Source organism: Pterocles gutturalis, unplaced genomic scaffold (assembly GCF_000699245.1).
Source record: "Pterocles gutturalis isolate BGI_N339 unplaced genomic scaffold, ASM69924v1 scaffold47953, whole genome shotgun sequence".
NCBI lineage: Eukaryota > Metazoa > Chordata > Aves > Pterocliformes > Pteroclidae > Pterocles > Pterocles gutturalis.
The window spans coordinates 8,262-28,148 of record NW_010124786.1 but is presented as its reverse complement, the minus strand read 5'-3'; the positions used below and the strand labels follow the sequence as shown (position 1 = coordinate 28,148).

At 40.2% G+C, this 19,887-nt stretch overlaps 1 protein-coding gene across 1 annotated transcript in view; it reads left to right on the top strand.

The window, feature by feature from the left end:
• KCNS3 (potassium voltage-gated channel, delayed-rectifier, subfamily S, member 3) overlaps nt 1–1,142 on the top strand; it is a 1,500-nt gene extending 358 nt beyond the window's left edge. The window contains exon 1 of the mRNA XM_010078344.1: nt 1–1,142. This exon is cut by the window's left edge and continues 358 nt beyond it. Coding sequence (XP_010076646.1) covers nt 1–1,142 — 1,142 coding nt within the window.
• Nucleotides 1,143–19,887: the final 18,745 nt, after the last annotated feature.

The window sequence follows — 19,887 nt, the reverse complement described above, 5'->3', positions numbered from 1 at the left end:
CCTGCTGCAGCAACAGGTACCAAGAAAGGAAAGAAGAAGGTCCTGAGAAGGACTGGGATCAGAAGAGCAATGACAGAAGTATAGACTCCTCTAATGAAGAGTCATCCATATTTGATAAAGAGCTGGAAAAGTTTGACAATCTATGTTTTGGTGAAATAAGAAAGAAGATCTGGATCAGAATGGAAAATCCTGCATACTGCTTGTCTGCCAAGTTAATTGCCGTGTCATCCCTGAGTGTTGTCTTGGCATCAATCGTGGCCATGTGCATTCACAGCATGCCAGAGTTTCAAAGAGTGGATGCCAATGACAGGGAGATTGAAGACCCTGTGCTGGAAGCTGTGGAGATTACTTGCATCATCTGGTTCACTGCTGAGCTAGTGATCAGGCTTATCACCGCTCCAAGTCAAAAGAAGTTCTGGAAGAAACCACTAAATATCATTGATTTTGTCTCTATTATCCCATTTTATGCCACCTTGGCTGTGGACACGAAAGAAGAAGAAAGTGAAGATATTGAAAACATGGGGAAAGTGGTTCAGATCCTGCGGTTAATGAGGATATTTCGCATCCTGAAACTGGCCAGGCACTCCGTAGGACTGCGGTCTTTAGGTGCCACTTTGAGACATAGCTATCAGGAAGTTGGACTTCTGCTTTTGTTTTTATCTGTTGGGATTTCTATTTTTTCAGTGCTTGTCTACTCAGTGGAGAAAGATGATGACTCATCAGAACTGCACAGCATCCCCGTTTGCTGGTGGTGGGCAACCATCAGCATGACCACTGTTGGTTATGGGGACACTTACCCAGTCACGCTTGCTGGAAAGCTGCTCGGCACACTATGCATTATCTGTGGGATACTAGTAGTAGCACTTCCAATCACCATAATTTTCAATAAGTTTTCTAAGTACTATCAAAAACAAAAAGATATTGATCCAGACCAATGCAACAATGATCGCAAAGAGAAATGTAATGACCTACCTTATTTTAACATTAGGGATATGTATGCAAAAAAGATGCACTCCTTCATTTCTAGCCTTTCTTCAGTTGGAATTGTAGTCAGTGACCAAGATTCAACAGATGCCTCCAGCATCCAAGATATGGAGGACATTTATAACACAACATCTTTAGAAAATGGTACAGGGAAATGAGTCAAATCACTTTCTCTTCCCTTTATTTCTCTTCTGATTCTTGGTGAATGTGGACTTACAAATTTCAGTGAATTTATTAAGAACAGTTGATTCTCAGGGTATTTAACTCTCAGCCATATTTGGACATTCTTTGCTCTGAGGATGCCACACAAGCTTCATTGTTTATATGAGGCTTTAAAATATGCCTCATACAGTGGTTTAGTTTTTACACAACTGATGTTACGCATTTTTTGGGAGAAAAAGGTCAGGAAAACAGTTTTAAATGTGAGATGAATGTTTGGTTTTGTGGGGGTTTTTTGTTTGGTTCATTGTTTTTTTTTTTTTTCCCCCCTGCAGCAGTCTGATATCTTATACAGAATCTGCTTTTATAATTTGCTGCTCTTCAGGTAGAGATACATTACAAACATGTAAGAACTATCACACAAGTCAATGAAGTTTTTACCTGCAAATACATCAGGAAGGAGAAGGAATTATGTACATGTAAAACTGTGCTCACTGACACATTTGTGTAATCTTGGAGTTGGGAACCCTTTTCCTAAGTTGGGGCAGAAAGTGTGTTGGTACATATTGTTTTTACTCCATGGAAGCATAATATTTATGGATTTATTTCCAAAAGCACAATACACTTTCAGTTTTGTTAAAATAAATTAATCCCATTGTGCCTATACTTTTCCCAGTGTCCAGCATGGCCAAGCTCTATCAGGTCCTAAATGGTCTAAATCATGAGTCCCAGGATGAAGCGTCTGGCATAGGGTAGGGCAAGAGCTTATTGTACCTCTGCTGCCATTGTGAACCTGAGCAATTCTGGTGCCTGGAGAGGATCCTGCTGTGATTAAGGCCACCCCAGTAGCTTCCCCAGAGGCTTTGTTTTGTGTACACTAAAGCAAACATCTGTGGTCATCTTTAGAAGTCATTGCTCCCCTCTGTCAGCACCGCTCCTTTGTTGCCTTGGTGGTAGGAGCAAATGCGAGCAGCATCTCGGCTGCACTGGTTCTTAGTCCAGGGCTGTAATGCCAAGCAACGGAGATATGTGGACATGCTCTCCTCCACCACGCATTGCCCATCGGAGAGGTGGAGTGGGCACTGCATGCGGGCACCTGTATATTAAACTATTTCAACTCCTTTTTCTAAAGCTCGTCGGATGGTGATGGCAGCTTTCCTGGTTCGTGCCATGGGCTGGGGCGGTACTCGTTGCCTGGCAGAGTGCTGCAGCTCTTCCTCTGCTCGCCAGGGTTTGCTTAGGCAGCCAGCTAATCCTGCTCTGGTTCAAACTGGATCTTCTAGGGCTATCTAAAAGGAAAGCCAGCCCTTAGGCTGAGCATAAAGGAGTGCTGGAAAAACTCGAGGACCTTATAGAAGTCCACAGTGTTTCTGAACACTCAGTTTCTTTCATTTGTCTAGTGACTAAATTAGATGCTGGGCAACTGTGAATTGAAGATACTGTGATGTTGATATTTTCCTTAAAGAGAGGCTTCACTTTTTTTTTTTTTTTTTTTTTTTAATTATTGGGCAAAATGCTGAAGCTGTCACTCAGTTTCTACTCAGGCTGATCAAACTCAGTAGGAGTTGACTTAAAGACTGAGCAAAACCAGAAGGTGGCAATCGATTTTAGCCTCTCTTGATTTTCAGAAGTCTGCCAGGTTTTCTGCGGCAAAATACAGTGAGTAGCTGAGGTGCACTGGTATTTACTGAGGCACAGAGCTCTAACATCTTTCTGAGATGGAGAAACAAAAAAGAATGGGATGGATCAACGTGTACCTCAGAAAGAGGCGTCCCTCAGGACTGCTGTGCACCAATATGGTGATGAGGGACTTAGAATATTTTGAGCTTTGGAGAGACTTCAAAATTTGGCTTATTACTTGCTGAATGTCATAAGTGTATGTGATGCTTCACAGATAATTAAGGTTAATTCTTCCCATAGTCAGTTCAGGAGTACCAAAAGGGAAAGTTAGCCTAGATGTGTTTTGTTCTCAGTGAACAATTAGCATTACAAAATGCAATGATATAAGATATTAAATATGTATGTGCATACGACTATAATAGGATCCAGCATAATAACATCATAAAAATTGTTCTCTGTCCAAAGAAACTCTCCTGGTAATCTCCATATAAAGATATATTACATTGCTGCTGAAGTTCAAAAGCCATTAAAAATATTGTAATGCAACAAAAATTGCAAGAAATTTTTATTAAACAGTTAAAAACCCCCTGTGTCTGAAAAATCTAATCTTATATATAAATCATTACACAAGGATTGCAGAATATACAACCTTGTATTAAATTTTACTGACTGGTAATTTGTCATAAAATTGATAAATTCTCAATCAATCATAAGGATAAATTTTAAGGCTGAGACACTGTTTAAGTTCCTCTGGCTTTTTGTTATGCATAGATACATCTTGCCGCAAAGGGAGGCATCTCTTTCGGAATGTATCAGAAGGCAGAGTATGTATCCAAGTATGTTATTTTTATTTCTGGGATGAGATCTTGGTTTTTTCAAATCAATTGTATCTTAAAAAATGGCTTTGTTGTTATTTGTTCCTTTTGCTGGAACGAATCCAACACCTGGGAGCAGGGTGTGAGTCCAGTTTCTTGCCAAAAGATACTCCCCTCAAGGCAGAACTGCAGTCTTGTAAAGTGCACTGGTACTGGAGAGTGTCACAAGTCTGCTGTGCCAGAAAAAAGCAGATGAGAGCAAATACTGAGATACTGCATGTTCTTCCTGCTAGTAAAAGTTATTAGTAGAATAATTTACTAGTAAGACGTAAGCATCAGAGGGGATTGTTTCTTATTTAATTTGTCTTCCTCCTTGAGTTACATATTGTCAATATGTAATATCAGTATCAACAAAAAGTAGAGTGTCTTCATTGCTTTTGTATTCCTGTACCATATGTTTTTCTCTTTGAAAGCATATCCTAAATTCTCTCCACCCAGCTGCTCTGTTTCAGACACCAAAGCACAGAAGATGTGACTGTTTTGATATGCATCCCCTGTTGTATGGGAGAGATTTGTTTGTCTTTATATGAAACAGTTTCCTGGCATGCTATTAGTTTGTTTGTCTTGATGGCAAATGCTTCCCCTTTGATATTCATTATTTCCAGAGTAGCGTCTGTCTTTGCAGCGTTTTTCCCTAGTGTAGCATGGGAAGACACCACTGCACCACATTGCAGTTCCCTGTTTGAGCAGCTTCCAACTGGCAGGGGATATCCCCCCGCCGCCTGCAGTCCTGCCTTGCTGGGAGCCGGCTCTGTCACTGCCACCGTTCTTCAGTGTCTGTTGGAAGAGGGAAAAGGCCAATGCAGAAAAATGAGAAAAGAGAAACAGGAGAAGGTAGGAAGCTGTCAATCAAAAGGGATGATGGAAAAGCCTTGAGAGGACCTTAGAAGAAAGTAAAAGAGAAAGAAGTTGACAGAAAGAGTCCTCACTTGTCTTCACTTTACTTGTTTTTCCACCAGTACTTTTCTTCCTTTTCCCCCCCTTCTGCCTTGTATCCCCTCTTGTACCACCCTGGCCTCCCTTCCCACCCTGCCCGTGGTCCAGCAGTCCTGTTTCTCTCCCAGAACAAGGGCCTTTCGGAGTCCAGAGAGGCACGTTTAATCCACCTGGATGCCCATAGAGAGAACGTAGTGAGGATGAAATTGGTGAGCACTCCTGCTGTGTATACGAGCCGTGATTAACACACTTATGGGCTGTGCTCTTTGGTAAGAAAAGTCACTGTGTGGCTCGAATCAACGAGCTTAAACGCAAACTAAATGATACGGCACATCTGAGACAGGACTGGAAATGAACTATCTCTTACGGCTTAGGTAGAAATTAGTGTCGGGCACCGCAGCGCGAGATACTACCATTTAAAAGCAGACTCCATGCCGACTCCCATGTGAACGGGTTGCTGTCGGGGAATGCTGGAGCGTCCGGCAGATCTGACTGGCAAAGGCAGCACACGGGCTCACGGCGTGCCAAGGGCTCTTGACAGGCTGCTGTGTATTAATGCATTTATTCATTTACACACATTCCTAACATCTAGAGCAAGTGACAGAAAACCAGTAAGCTGTGGAGAGTTTCTCTAATAATTTCTGATTAGCTGACAGTGTTTGTGAAGCTGCTAATACCTCTTCATCCAAAAGAGGACATTTCTCAAACAAAATCAGAATAACCCTATGCTAGATGTGCAATTTGTGGCTGATAACAGTAGCTCAGTCGCAGCTGGTAAATATTGCTGCCTGGTGCTGTATGGCTGCAGTGCTGTTGCTTGTATTTCTGCAATGTTTATGCTCTGTCAATCAAGAGACAGCAGATGCCATTAAAACCATCTCAGCACTTTCCTGCTGCACAATAATTGCAGCGTCTCTTCTAAGCACAGCTAAATGTCGTGACTTGCTGAGACCTCTTTTTTTTAGTCTCTTGTGCAGTTGCAGTTAATTTTTCATGATGAATCTATGGTCCAAGCACAATCTAAACAGAAGAAAAAGTCACTGTGTGTCTCTAGACAAGTTACAAGACTTTGTTATTAACTTCCACTCTGGACATTGCCCTCCTGCCTGACTGGCACAACTAGGGTGGTACAAGGAGTGGTAATTCCCCATGGTACAGGGTGATAGCGGTCACAGGTACTTAAGGAGCGAAAGGCAGAGCTCCTGGGGAGGGGTGGATGTAGTTTACATGTAATTGTATATATGCCCTCTGGGCAGAGCTCATTTAGGTGTATAATATAATCAGATTAAATATAAAATGTGACATTTTCCTTGATAAGCCACCTACAGTTCATTTATTTTTAATTAATATGTTGTAGAGGGCAGTTTTTGCTCAGGGTTTTAGCAGAAAAGCAGGTCAAGGGCTCTCTCATCTGCACACACATCAGTTTTCCCCACATTGCGTATACCATTGGGAGGGAGAGACTTTCCAGCACTCCCAACAGGCCCATGAACCTAGAAGCCAAGGAACTGGGTTCCCAAGCTGGGGGCTGGTTGTGGGGGAGAACCTGTCCCTGGTACCTGGCTGGAAAGGATCTGTCTGGTTTCAGCTATGGCAATGCAGTTCTGGGAAGGAGGAAGTCTTAACTCCTACCATATTTTGCCAGTTAAAACCAATACCATGTTGCTTCATGCGGTGATTTATGAACGTAATCTGCTGTCACACTTTATATGAAATTATTTCAAGGTAGAGCCCAAGAAGGCATTGCATTGCAATGGTTTAATCTTTATCTACTTGATCTTTAAGGTCCCTTCCAACTCAAACCATCCTATGATTCTATGATTCCTGTAAGCCATATAAAATGTTCCTACTATGCCATATGCTGTAAAATCTGCTCCTGTGCATTAATATAAATATAATAGTGGAGCTACTCTGTGGCTATTCTGTGTTGTGTCGGCCAAGGGCTTTTACTGAATCACGGGCAGAGATTTGTATATGACCTTGAACCCATTCCATTAGCTGGAATAGTATGTTGTCTTCCCACGGGCTTTGAGTTGCAGGTACAATATGTCCTTTTCTCCAAGCCAGTTGCTAGATGCAATACTGTCTCTGCCTTTCATGCTGACTGGAGTTTGGATGTTTCTGAAGTGTTACACATGCTATAAATTATCCTTTCAGCTTCTATCCCATTTCCTCGAAACCTGTAAACTATAAACATGAAATTCAGTTTCTATAGTTCAATATTGTTTTTTGATAGCATCAAATGCCATGCATTTCACAGAAAGGGATTTTCCCTGCTCCTGAATTGTGAATTTTAGGACTTCAGGTAATTTTTTTATCAATCATTTGAAGACCAGCTTAGGTCCTGAGACAGGGAGATAGATAAGTTTGGCATTTTATTCCAGGTGGTGTAACCCCAGGTACACAAATCAGTATCTATTTCTTTGTTTTTTGGAAAATGAGGTTGCATGCTTGCACGTTTGGATTGTGGATCTTTGGAAAAATGTGATGAATAAATAACTCTTGGTGCCAAAATGCCGGTTGAACGCTCATTGAGTGAACAGGAGTTCCTTATGAACCAGAAAGAAGCTGGTGTCTGACAGCATGGCTTCGTAAGCCTCTTGGGTGGAAAGTGAAATATATTTTTTTCTTATTTCTCTAAATATTTCAGGAGGGAATTGAGTAACAATCTTACTGTTCTGTGGTGATGGAGAGTGTTGAATGAAATGAAAGGCACATTGAAGTTAAGGCGGTTAAAAATGAACATGACTGTTTTGTAAGCACCCCAGGTCCCTCGGGACAATAAATTTTCACATTGTTCCGACTTTTTTATTCTTTAAAGGCAAAAATATAATGTACCAAAAACACAGCAATGTTTTTCCATGCTGGCTATTTTTAAGATTAAATTAGCTCTAGTTATAGGTGTGGAAAGAGAAATGGCTGGTGGGTAGGATGTGGGGGGTGCTTGATTTTTTTACAATTTATTTTGTAGTTCTGTTGTTTTGGCATCACACACTTTTGCATTAGCTTTTTTATTGACTGAAGAATCAAATAATAGACAATATTATGAAAACAATAAATAACAAATAATAGACAATATTTATCTGGCGCTTTTTTTTAGAGAGTTGAATCTGAAGGAAAAGATAGGGTACAGCGTTTCAGTCTGGAGTGATGTCAAATATACTGTTATAGGGCTTGAGAATTAATTCAAAACTCATCAGAAGCATTCCTGAGCAACACATGGATGAATGCATAGTTATGGTACATTTAATGTATCTCAAGCCACAAAACTGAAGTTCTGGCAGTGTTCAGTGAATGAAAGGTAAAGGAAATTCAGGTATCGATGTGGTTCTGTTCTAGCTGCAGTTTTTTGCTGCAGTCATGTACTCTTGGCTTTTAGACTGCCCCTGTAAATGCGAGGCTAGTGCTATGGGTATTTTATGTATCTAGACATATACAGACTGACTGGACAGCTGTCAAAGCATTATAGTGCATGCTTTCAGAAGTCTGGCACCGAAGGTAACCTCTGTTAATCTACGCTGCTGGCACTTGCTGGGGAGTTGCTGCAGTACAGGGCTGTGCGGCGCATGCAAAGCGATCCCGTCAGGCAATGCAGCGCGAGCAGGCAAGTGGGAACGCGGGTCTTTGCCAACAGCACTTGCAGCAGAAATGTTGGGTTTTGTTATCTTGCTTTCACTGTATTCTCACCTGCTGAAAACCTGTGTGCCCCACTTAATCTATTAATTAATCCCCAGAAGATTTAGGGTATCAGGAAAGGGTTTAGCAAACACAAGGGTTCCTTGAAAGCAAACGCTGAGATGCAGGGGAAAAGGTGGGTCACAGACTTTTTGCCTGGGCTTTTCTGCCCTGGCGTAGGTGTAATGACAGGGCAGGAATGGGAGCAGCATAATGAAATTTAGGTGAAAATTCAGTGTTCGGAGAATCTTTAAGGCCACTGTGAGTCCATATGAAAAAAAGTGTTGGAGGAATCTGAGGATCAGGGTGGGGAATCTTCACGTTGCACGTGCCATGCAGCTCTTGCATACTCTGTGCTCGAGGTGCTGAGTGGAACGAAGAGACATCTCTGCACCAGGGGTTTTGAGCTGCATAGCTGCACCAGGCTGACTGCAGCCTTCTGTGCCCCAGCCACAACGTCCTTCTCAATCTGATGCCAATTTCCCTAAGCATTAAAATGCTTCCTTAGTCCTGAAATTAGTGGAGAGATGAAATGAGAGCAGCTGGAAGGAGGTAATGGAGCAGGAAAGAGGGGCTGATGGCATGAGCTCTGTCTGTAGAGGGAGCATGCTGCAAAGATGCTTTGTCTTACCCTCAACATCTTGAAGCTTTTCCTCTCCTCAACTCTTACAGAGAAACGTCTTCCAAGGGAGAGGACTGTGAAATAGCACAGCTTTGGCAAAATGGATAGACATTGTGGAGCATAACCTGGGAGAAAATTTATTTTGGGAAACTGACAGTCCAGCTTACTTCATGGTATTTATTTTCCTGTTGATTCTGTACTTTATAGCACACGAGGGCTTTAGCAACACATATTCCCGCTTTAGGCATACAGCATATGTTAGGCTATATAATCCATGCAATGCTCCCAGCTATTCAGCAATGTAAAAGAAAAGGTGAAGGGAATGAGGTCAGGAAGAAGTGCTTTGTAATGCCAGAATCCTGTTCTCCCAAATCATCAAAAAGGAGGTATATGTACTCTTGAGCGTAAAAAAATACGGACAAGAAGGAAAAATTGCTGACTCTTTCCTGTCTCTGCCTCCTTTCAAGGTGATTGAAATACCTTTCTCTTGGCAAGTCAGTTAATGAACCACTTGTTAATTGAGTGGTCAAAAAATGTAGCTGAAAAGGAGTTTGGAATCTGAGACAGCTCAGCGTGGAGGAAACCACTCTGTGATCAATCCTGTCAGTTTTCGACACCTTAATTGAAAGTTATCTTTAGCAGTGTGAAGGCAGCTTGAGTGCTGGGAAAGCGGACAGCTAAGTGTTTTGTTGTGGTCATTTGGGAACAACTGTACTGAAGGGACCAGGAGCCAATTCTGCTTCCACCAGGAAGCAAAAACTGCAGGTATTGCAGGGCAGGCAGCATGGAGCGTGAGGGATGGGTCTGGGCCGGCTGGGGCGGATTGCTCTCGTGGTGGAGAGCAGTGGCTTTGTGCTACAAAGGACTGGGATCGTCCCTTGCAGCTCTGTTTGAAGTGCCATGTGATCCTGTGCCAGCCATTCTGCTATCCAGCATTTCTGGTTTCCATCACGTCTTTTGCCTCTCTTTTCTGACATTTAAGCTGTGTAGGACAGCAGTTGTCTCTCATTCTATACGCTCCTTCCTTCGGGGGACTGTGGTGGTCAAAAATGGGGTGGTGATCTTGAAGAAGACCTCAGAAGAGGTCCCAGAAGACTGGGAAAGTGGTGACTTACTGTGGAGAAGTGGAAAAAGTTGAGGTCCTGTTGGAAGACCTCATTTTAGTTTTGGCCAAGCTGTTTAAAATAATCTGTCTTTAATGAAATGTCTAAGAAAAAAAAAGGCATATTAGTATGAGGGGGAAAAAGAATTGTCCCCTGTGCTGTCCTGTCATAGTTATGTAAAAAATAGTATAATTTATTACAGAAAACAATAGATTTTTCTATTGTTTAAAAAATCCATAATTGAAGACCCCTTGAGCTTTTTTTTCTTTGACTCAATGTTTCATTTGATTTTGAGGGGTTAATTCTTTTGCATCTAATTACATTTTGGCTGGTTTGAAATAAAAAAAAAAAAAGTTTCACAATGAAAGAGTATTTTTTTTAGAATATGTTGAAATGCAACATTTCCGCATCTTTGGAAACAAGATGCTGTCAGAAAATTTCACAATGAAATATGCACTGTTCCCAAATCCCTCCTGCCTTTTTTTGTTTTGTTTTTGTTCAGTTTGTTTGTTTTGTGGAAAATTCCCACCAACTGTGGGCTGGATTCAGAAAGTTAGTCTCCCTGTCACAGCCTTTTTCAATGAATTCTCTATTCACAAAAAAAAAATTTCATTCAGTTTTAGCTGTATTCTTTAGACAATGCTTATTTTCCTTGGAGAGTTCAGATGCAGAAGAAAAATAAGTAATCTGTGTCACCTGTGTGGTTGCTGTGGCTGATCCATTGACTTCCCTCGATGTGCGTGACACTCAGGCGGTGATTGATAAGGAGAAATGAGTCGCCTAGTTTGCTCAAGCCAGAAAATAAAAAGCAGTTACAAGAAAATCACATCCTGAGAAAGGAAAAGGGCCGAGTTTAACAAGTTTATGGTGAGAGCTTCATTATGAAGCAGAAAAAAAACAACCAAACACATGAAAAGCCTTTTGGAATCCATCTGTTCACATGATTCCTTTGTCGGAAATCTAACTGCAAAGGCTGATCAAAGATAAAATTGTTATTTAAGTAGTAGTTGCAAATGGATAGTTATGTTCTTCTGCAATAATTGGTGAATGTGTTTTGAATAGAGCTCTTTCCAGTAAATAAACTAGCATCAACCAGTAACTGCTTAGTGGCTGGTAAGCAGTAGTGTTCTAAAATGGATACGTAGGCTCAAGAGAGAGATTTTTATAATATTATTATGTAATATTTATGCTGTTTAGTCTAGATAAGAGAAGGCTTGGGCAGTTAGAGCAATCTTAATGTATGTGAAAGGCTTTTGCAAGAAGACAAAGCATTGTACTGCACTGTTTAGGGAGCAAAGGAGCTGAACTCAAGCCAAGGAGTGTGAAGACGAAGGGTTGATGGTAAAAGTGGCTTAAGAATTCCTCCGGCTCCCCTGCAGCCCCTTGCTCAGCTCCAACCCCAGCTGCTCGTTATCTCAGTCGTGCAGATATAAATCTGTTTAAAGATAGAGCAGATTGCTCCAATGATCCAGGTTCAAAAAAATAATAATTCACTGCTGAGTGGGCGGAAGGGAGCTGTGAGCCTGAAAAATTGAAAAGACCCTGGGTTACTGTGCTCTTGATGGAGACCCAGCTCTTTTTTCAGTGACTCTATAGTTGTGGCAACACTCCAAAATTTCACATAGCTTATCCATTTTTTGGGGATGGGAAAACTTACTCCACTGAGCTTCTGACTCGGTGGCTTCAGTAAAGACTTTACTGTGCCACGTACCTGTGTCACAGAGATGTCCTTGGCCCCAGAACATGGGGTGTGGAAAACAAATAGATGGTGGGACCCAGACTCCTACATCTGAGTTGCTATTGTGACTCTGTCTTGGACTTAAGGGGAGAAGTTGATACTGTCTGTGGTATTGGCCAATATTGTCGCATGGTCTCACTGGTGGAAAAGGAGGAAGGGACTTCAGGGAGGAGACGGCGAATACGTGTCAATAGAGAGTGAAATATCTTCTTGCTCAGTGAAAAGATCCTTGGGAGCATGACAGAGATAGGGTGACAGTCTGCCATGAGCAAATTCCAAGGCTACTGTCAGTCTTTGGCATGTTTGCCCAATTTTTCTTAGTATGGATCATTTTGGTATGTGAGCACCATACACATATAATTTACCTTCTCAGCAGCACACTTGTAAGGAAGTGCTAATAATTCCATTTAATGACTAATTTTAAAAATCAAAGTGCAATCCAGAAATATTTAACCATCTTCTCTGTGTTCCATTTAATTTGTCATGCATATATTTGCATATGGTACTGAAAAGGTTTTTATTGTGTGTTAAGTATATTTGTTATCATATAACTATTAATATTTTCATTACACAAATAGAGGGGAGCTGAACTACTGAAATTAAATCCTGATCCTACACAAAACATTTCCTATGTCAGAAGCAACATATTTTTATGGCTCTGAATTAATATTTTTTTTCCCCTGGAAACTTTAATCCAGAGGAAATTTCAAAATCCCACCATTCCATTGTGATTGGGAATGGTTTTCGGTTTTGTTACAATTTCCATGGCAACAGGAAATTTCATTTTCTGACAGGTGTTGTACACAGAGATCTGATTTCCCTGGGCTCCTTTGAATACATCAGTTTGCATTTTTCTCCCTGCTGGTATTTTGAAACTCTGTCCTTAGCCCCTTGACTCCTTTAGTTCATTGAAATCTGATCTGTTTCTCCTTAGATAAGACAGGCAGGTTTTTTTTTCATACTTCCTTAATTTTTCAGATATGATTTGATTCAGTGTGCTGATAACTAGAAATATGATCACATTTTACGCTTTGAATAGAATTTCAGTTCTTTCCTTAGAGGAGCATTATTACTTTTAAAATTACTTCTAAGCACTAAACTTATTCCAAATCTGGCTTCAAGATTGTGGAATATAACCTCTATCATTTTAAAAACAGGACCTAACTTTCTTTGTTAGGTTTTGCTTACATTCATAGATCTTCCTGTGTTTGGCAAGCTGATCAGCCAGTCCATGGGTGTGCTTGAAGAGTGCCTTATAAATAGCGTTAACAGCTACACGATCTATTAAACTTTGTACTGTGTCTCCTGCAATTCTGAACAAAATATTTCAATTAATTTCTGAATAGACACCAGACTTCTGTGGTTTGTAAGGCTTCATTGTTCACTGTGTGATTGATGAAATCTCACTGTATTTAACACTGACCTCACCTGTGTGACCAAATTGTGTATCATAAGTGCTACAAAGCTTCAAGATACTCAGTTTAAGTTCAAGCAGCATCTTAAGTTTGAATGCAAAAGAAGAGTGGGATATGGTAGTCTTATTCTGTGCTTTGCCTACCTGTTTAGCTCCTTCCACAAGTATTGCTGAATTAAATTGCATCTCCATGTCCCACAAACAAAGTGTTTCAGCTGTGAATCATACAGTAAGTACTGTTGTGCTGCTCTGAGCCCAGCCAGTTTTCTTGCTTTGTTCCTCTCCAGCTGAGCTGGAATATGTGTGTGGCTCCTTAACTGGAGGGGAAAATATTTCTAGTACATCCCCAAACATCCCCCTACTCCTTGGCCCTTCTCTGTAAACCAAAGTAAGGCAACACTCCTAGCAACTGGCTGTGCAGATCTGCAGTCTTTCCTCCCTTTGATTAAAGGAGAAAAGAACCAGCAACCCTGATGTGTGAGTTATTGGCAGCAGGATAAAACCCAAAGTGAATGAATGGGGCAGAGTTCAAACCTTTGCTTTGCCACCACAACTGTTGGAGAAGTTTACAAAAGAACTGAAAAAGCTGATTTTTCCGTGGACCACAGCTTCTGGGGATAGCCCCATTGGAGGGTGGCTGGTATCCTCCATAGGTGTTTCCAGCTGCTTCCTAATTCCTTAGAGAATGATGTGCTGATAGAAGACAACTTTCATTTCATTAAAGCATTAATAAGATTTAATATCCAGCACAGCCCATTTGGGCAGTTATCTGCATTCTTTTTTATTTATAGGCTTATTCTATATTTATCCATGACTTTGGTGAAGTTGCTTCTCGTCATTAATAGATATTTATATTATATAGACTTAGTTGATGCTGATAGAATTGAGTTTTCCCTTCATGCTGAGATCCGAGCTTAATTGTGACTGCACTCCTGTCTGAAAGTCATAATAAAACTGGTCTGCATTTTTATTTTCGCCATCAATGAAATATAGACAGCTTGTATTCATTACCAGCATAGATATTTATAACTACATCTGATTTTTTTTTTCTTAGTTGTTAGATTGCTTTCCTTGCGTGGATTTGCTGAGAAAACTGCATAGGCTCAAAGTTGTGGGAAGATTCAATCCTTATATCTTAATATGTACCAAGCAAACTTATTATGTTGCTCAGCTGATTTGAGAGTTGTTTTGCTTTTAGATAAATATTTTTGAGACTGTATCTATTTATGACTTTAGCCCCTTGTGAATTGTTACTGCAGGTCAGCTGCTGTTGGTTCAGAAGTATCATTTAATCATACAGGAAAGGGAGCATGGGTGAAACTCGATGATTTCTTCCTGTGGGAAAGTGAGCAATCATGTTTGTTCTAGATTTGTTCACTAGAAACTGTACTCCAATCTGTGCCATTGTAAACCTTTGAAAAAACCTTTCTGAATTCTGAGGCTGTAAAGAAACAATTATTTTTTTCCAGCATCTATCCTTACTCAATCCAAAATCTTATCCCTTAATGAATATAGGAAAGCCACTTCAGTATGAAATAAAATGTCAGAAAAAATATGCTTCTAATTTTGCTTAAGGATCTGATGATTTTTGATGCTTCATTTTCATGTCTTGAAATATTCAGGTATAGGAGGTGCTCAACTAAATCTTAAAACCCAGAATTTTAATTGTGTCCCAAACAAATATGCATCCTTAATAAATGCTGTAGGCTTTAGAATAATTTCAAGTATTTTGTATCAGAGCATCTTTCTTTCTTCTGGACCCTTCCATAACAATATTGTTAGGAGCAGACTAGAAAGCTGCAGGTCTGGTTGCTGTGAAGGACAGACAGATGTGCTGCTGTCAGCAATATGAGTGTATGGACCTCAGGTGGACTCGGGCTGGAGGAAAGCTGGGATTTACAACCCAGTCTGAGTCCTCTGATAGAGCACATGTGTAGGAGACAGGTGAAGGCTCTTCTATTCCTAGCCTGGGGAGGAGCTATGGTTTTGTTCCTTGGAGGTTAGTGGGAAAGGCGTTTGTGTGGTTCCCAGACAGGGAAGGTCTTGCTGGAAAGCTGTGAGGTGACTTTGGGAAGCCCAGGGGAAAGCCTTTGCTGGGATGAGGCTGGGATGAGGGCAAGGAGCAAGGGCAGAGCTCCTGGAGTGAGGTGATGGAGGGAGCTCTTGAGCACTTCTTCCTCTGGGAACATGCTCTTGGGACTGGCGGGTGTAGTCTGGAGCCAAAGGGTGACATTGTGAGGTAATTGTCTCCTTGCACAAGAAAATGAATTTGCAATAATTTTACAACCTGCAGTCTTTCTGGAAATTCACTTCTCTAGTGTCATCTACACTAGAAGAACTGCTTGTTTTTCACTGTTGGTGCAAAGATCAAGGATTTACGGAAGAAACAAAAGCAGCAAAGGAGCCTGAGTAGTCACATCTCTGCTCAGTGGGTTTTAATAATCCCTGTACCACAGGCCCCTCCAGTCCTCGTGTTTCTGATCCTCAGGGATGGGGGATGTTTGCAAATCTAGTTTTGGAAAGGTCCTATGTTGCAGGTCATGATGGTTTCTGCATCTTCTCGCAACACAAAGGATAGTATTAAAGCTGTCCCACAGGGCATGTTGGCCTTTCCAGGGGAGGGAAGCGATGGCTTACGTTAATCCTGTCTGGAAAGCAAAAGCAGATCTAATGTATTTTTATAGCCCTCTTTTAATGAAATTTATCTACAAATCCTTTTTTTTTTTCTTCCTTTTTTTTTTTTATTTTCTTGAGACAATGTGGGATAATGGCACTCTATTCAGCATTAGACAAATACTATTTTTGTTTACTTTGTTACTTTGTGACCACAGATTGATTTTATCTGGTCAGCAAATTATTTCCATTCATCTGCAGCCCCAGAAACCTGCTTGGATCTCAGAAATGCATCTGGTCCCAGTTTCAAATTGAATTGTTTCATTTTTATTTGACGTGAGTGAGTGTGGACACTTAGATCATACTTCCATTTCTGTGCATTGCAATACAAGGAGAAATCACTCACCTCATGCCTCCCAGTCCTCTCCCATCCCCAATACAAACCTTGGTACCTCTCTACTGCAACAGTCTGTCTGTTATAAGTTTTCTGAAGGGTATTTACAGCACAGAGGAAGTGTGCAGGGGTAATATATGCCTCCTTCTGTGAACTCCTAGTTGTATGCATAGGCTTTCCTTGGAAGCACTGAATATGAAGTTTGTTACTGATGTTGTCAGTGAACCTCCATTTATGTATGTCCAGTGACTGCCATTCTTTGCAAGGTCCTTTTAACTGGGTAGATAATAGTAGGAAAATAAGAAGGTATTTGACAAGGGTTTGCTATTTGGATCTGACAACGTTTTCCATTAGTTAGCAGTCATACTTGTGAGCTTCCCAGATGTTCCCATTTTTAGTAACCTGAAAGTGGTCAAACTAGGTTGCAGAGTAAGCAGAGATTGGAAAATACCTCTGTTTGACATCTCTCTAAACATCATAGATATTCTTGGTAACAGAAAGTCTGAAGGTACGTGCCTGGGCTGAGTTCATTAGACAACATCATTGTAGCCTAATGGACTGCAATTAACATTTACCTTCAAAGCACAGGGCAGAAGGCCCCCGCTGAGCTTCTCTGGAGGCCAGAGTTAGATGGGACATGGAAAAAGAAACTGGTAGCAGACAGCCACTAAACAAATGAAACTTTTTTCTGTGTTTGTCCGAGTCTGAGCTGTGACAAGGTGGTGGCAGAGGAGGAGTCACTGACCTTCGTGAAATCTTTGCATTCTGTCCTGAGTTTACTGTCATTTGTCAGCCATAGTAGCTGTTTCATTTCATTTCATTTCATTTCATTTCATTTCATTTCATTTCATTTCATTACAAGACATTTGCTTTGAAATCTATTTTGACGAGTGCAATTCCTGGTAGAGTGACTGAGAGTCTGAGTGCATTAACTGATAAACTGGCTTGGGAATGGCTTATTAACATAAATGGCAAATATGAGATTCAGCATTGGCTAATGGGTAATCCTTTTAAACCCACTCGGGCTGACACACTTCCAGCCTATGACAGAAAGAAATAGAATAGAGAGTGTAAGTTAAAAAAACCTGGTGGGTTTGATGATTATAAATGAATTACACAGTAACAAATTTTTTTTGTTTTTCTTGTGTATAGCTGATAGTAACGGGCATGTCCATGGCTTCTCAATATAAACCGCAAAATATGTTAAGGTTTGTGAGGCTTGATGAAACATATTTTAAAAGGTTAAACAGGTTGTTTCATTTAATAACATTTACTCACATAATAGGATGGAGTGAACCTTTTCTCTTGCCTGTTTCCTTACCTCTGCTCTGCAGGACCTACAGACTGAACTTCTGTAACCTGTCTTATAAAGACCAATGGAGACTTGGTATATATTAGCCTTAAAAAATTTACAAATTAATGTGATTTCTGCAAGAGATTTTGGGCAGTGTTTTCCCATGTTCTCTATGAAAGAGAACAGAATTATTTTGAGAAAAAATATTTCAAAAGACTGGAGTGTTTTCTTTTCATCTGAGACATCCAGACTTTTTATTAGCAGTATTAAAATATTTTTAGAGACATGTACCACTTCATGAAGCTGATTTCCAGCTATCTGTCCAAACATGGAAGACGTTATGAAACAGGTTACTAACAGCCTGCTCCAGAGAGTCAGTGTCCATCATTAGGCAAAAAATAGATGCAAAATAACTCCTTAATTATTTGAATATTGGCTAATATATCTCAAACTCAAGGACGGGATGTGGACTAGATGTGGAACCCAACCACTTTCTTATGTTTTCCTTTGGGTTATTGGGTAGGAGCAGGAATAGTAGAGACAATAGTGAAAAATTTTGAACACTTTGTGATCTCTTACCTTCTGTGGCCATGAGAAGAGATTTTCCTAAGCAGTCTGATATGTTAATGCTCATAACTGTAGTTTGAGATGATGATGGTTTCTTGGTGCTGAATGAAGCAAGAGATCATGAAACCAAAATGCAAAGCTTTTGTTGTATTGTCAGCTTGCTGGAAATCAACATCTTCACTACACTGGACAGAAACTGGACTAAGTGACTAATTCATCTGACTGAAAAATTGTCTAGGTTCTCCCAGAAGATGGCAGTGCACCTATGAGTAGTATTCCCCTGCCAGCTTTACAAGCCATATGATTTCTAGATTTTTTTTCAATATTGAGTGCAATAACAAAATAAATAATAATAGCAATTACAGTTGGGTGTGGATACCAGTGGTACTTTTGATCTTGAAATCTGAAGAGAGCACTGATAATCCACAGAGGCTTGTCCTGCACGAATGGTGATGGACTGGACGCCTTGGGGTAGGCTGGAGAGTTACTTAGCATTTTGCTACAGCCACCAGCATGCCGAAAATCCCCTTATCCATTGGAGTCCTTCAGATAATCCCTATGAAAAACCCATTGAGTAAATCCAGAGCTTTAAAATGTATCAGAGTTCTTAAAGTGTCATTGCTCTCAGATGAATGGATTGATATAGGATAACAGCTACTAAGAAATAGATTAAATGATGAGATTTGAAAATCTGGCCATGTAAAATCTTTGCTGCACTGTTTCTCACTGAAGAATTTCTTCATTCAAATAGGGATCAAAAGCAGATGTTCAAAAACACCAAAAAGGACTGCTTCTGCATTGGTTCTAGTCTAAGAGCAATCAGTAATTGCTGTAAATTTGGGGAAAATTCCAGTTCAGTTTCCAAAGCAGGAGTCTAAGTGTGGATTTTCAATGTGTAATCAAACCAGAACTACTTAACCTTTCAAAAATTGATCCACTCCTTATCATTTTATTTATTTCAGAATTAGCAGTAGGGAATGTTAATATCTCTTTTTAAAAATCCGTAGCTATAATTTGCAAATAAAACTCAGTAGCTGTTCTGTAGTGCTTGTCTTATGAACTGTTTACATGTATAAGCAAGCTCTTTTTGTGATGTACCTGAATGAAGAGATGTTTGTAGAGAGTAGAGAGGGAAGAGAGGGGGCTTTAGGCACATAGCAATGCTTACATGTACATTTTGGAAGTAATCTTTGCCATCCATGTTCTGTCTTACCCAGAATTACTACCAGTAAGCTAAAGAACACTTAAATATTTGTTCTCTGTAACTTACTTTGAAAAGTTTATAGCTTCTTTGTAGCCATTTATTTAGTTTTCCAAACAGCAAAAATGCACTATCAGTAAAAAAAAAAAAAAAAAAAAAAATTGCAGCTGTTTTTTTAACATAATGAAGAGATGAAAAACAATTGTGTGTTCTTGTTCTGCAGTCAAATATAATTGCGTATTCTTGTCCTGCTGCTTAGACACTGTGGGTGCTAATTCTACTAAATTAACATAAGCTGCATCATTTCATTTGCACAAAACACAAAACCAAGCAAGAAATTAAAATTCGGTTGCTTCTTTTTTTTTTTTTTTTTTTTTTTTTTTTTCCTCCTCCAATAAGTCATGGGAGCTGCAAGATACATTGGGTTCTTAATTTTTTGGATGTCTGCCTTCCATTTTAAAATTGTATTTGTCTTCCTCATAGAATGAGCATCTTTAGCCTCTTCAAGAACCTATCTGTGACTGAACCTGTCATGACCATAAACTCAGTCAGGCAAAATCTTCCTTAGCACCTGAAGAGACACAGCAGCACCTTCCCATTCAAATAGCCAGCAGACCTGTCTATCCCATCTTTAATGGCCAAAATCACAATCCGTATGTTGTATGAAGGGGCCAGCAGCGACAGCTTTGATC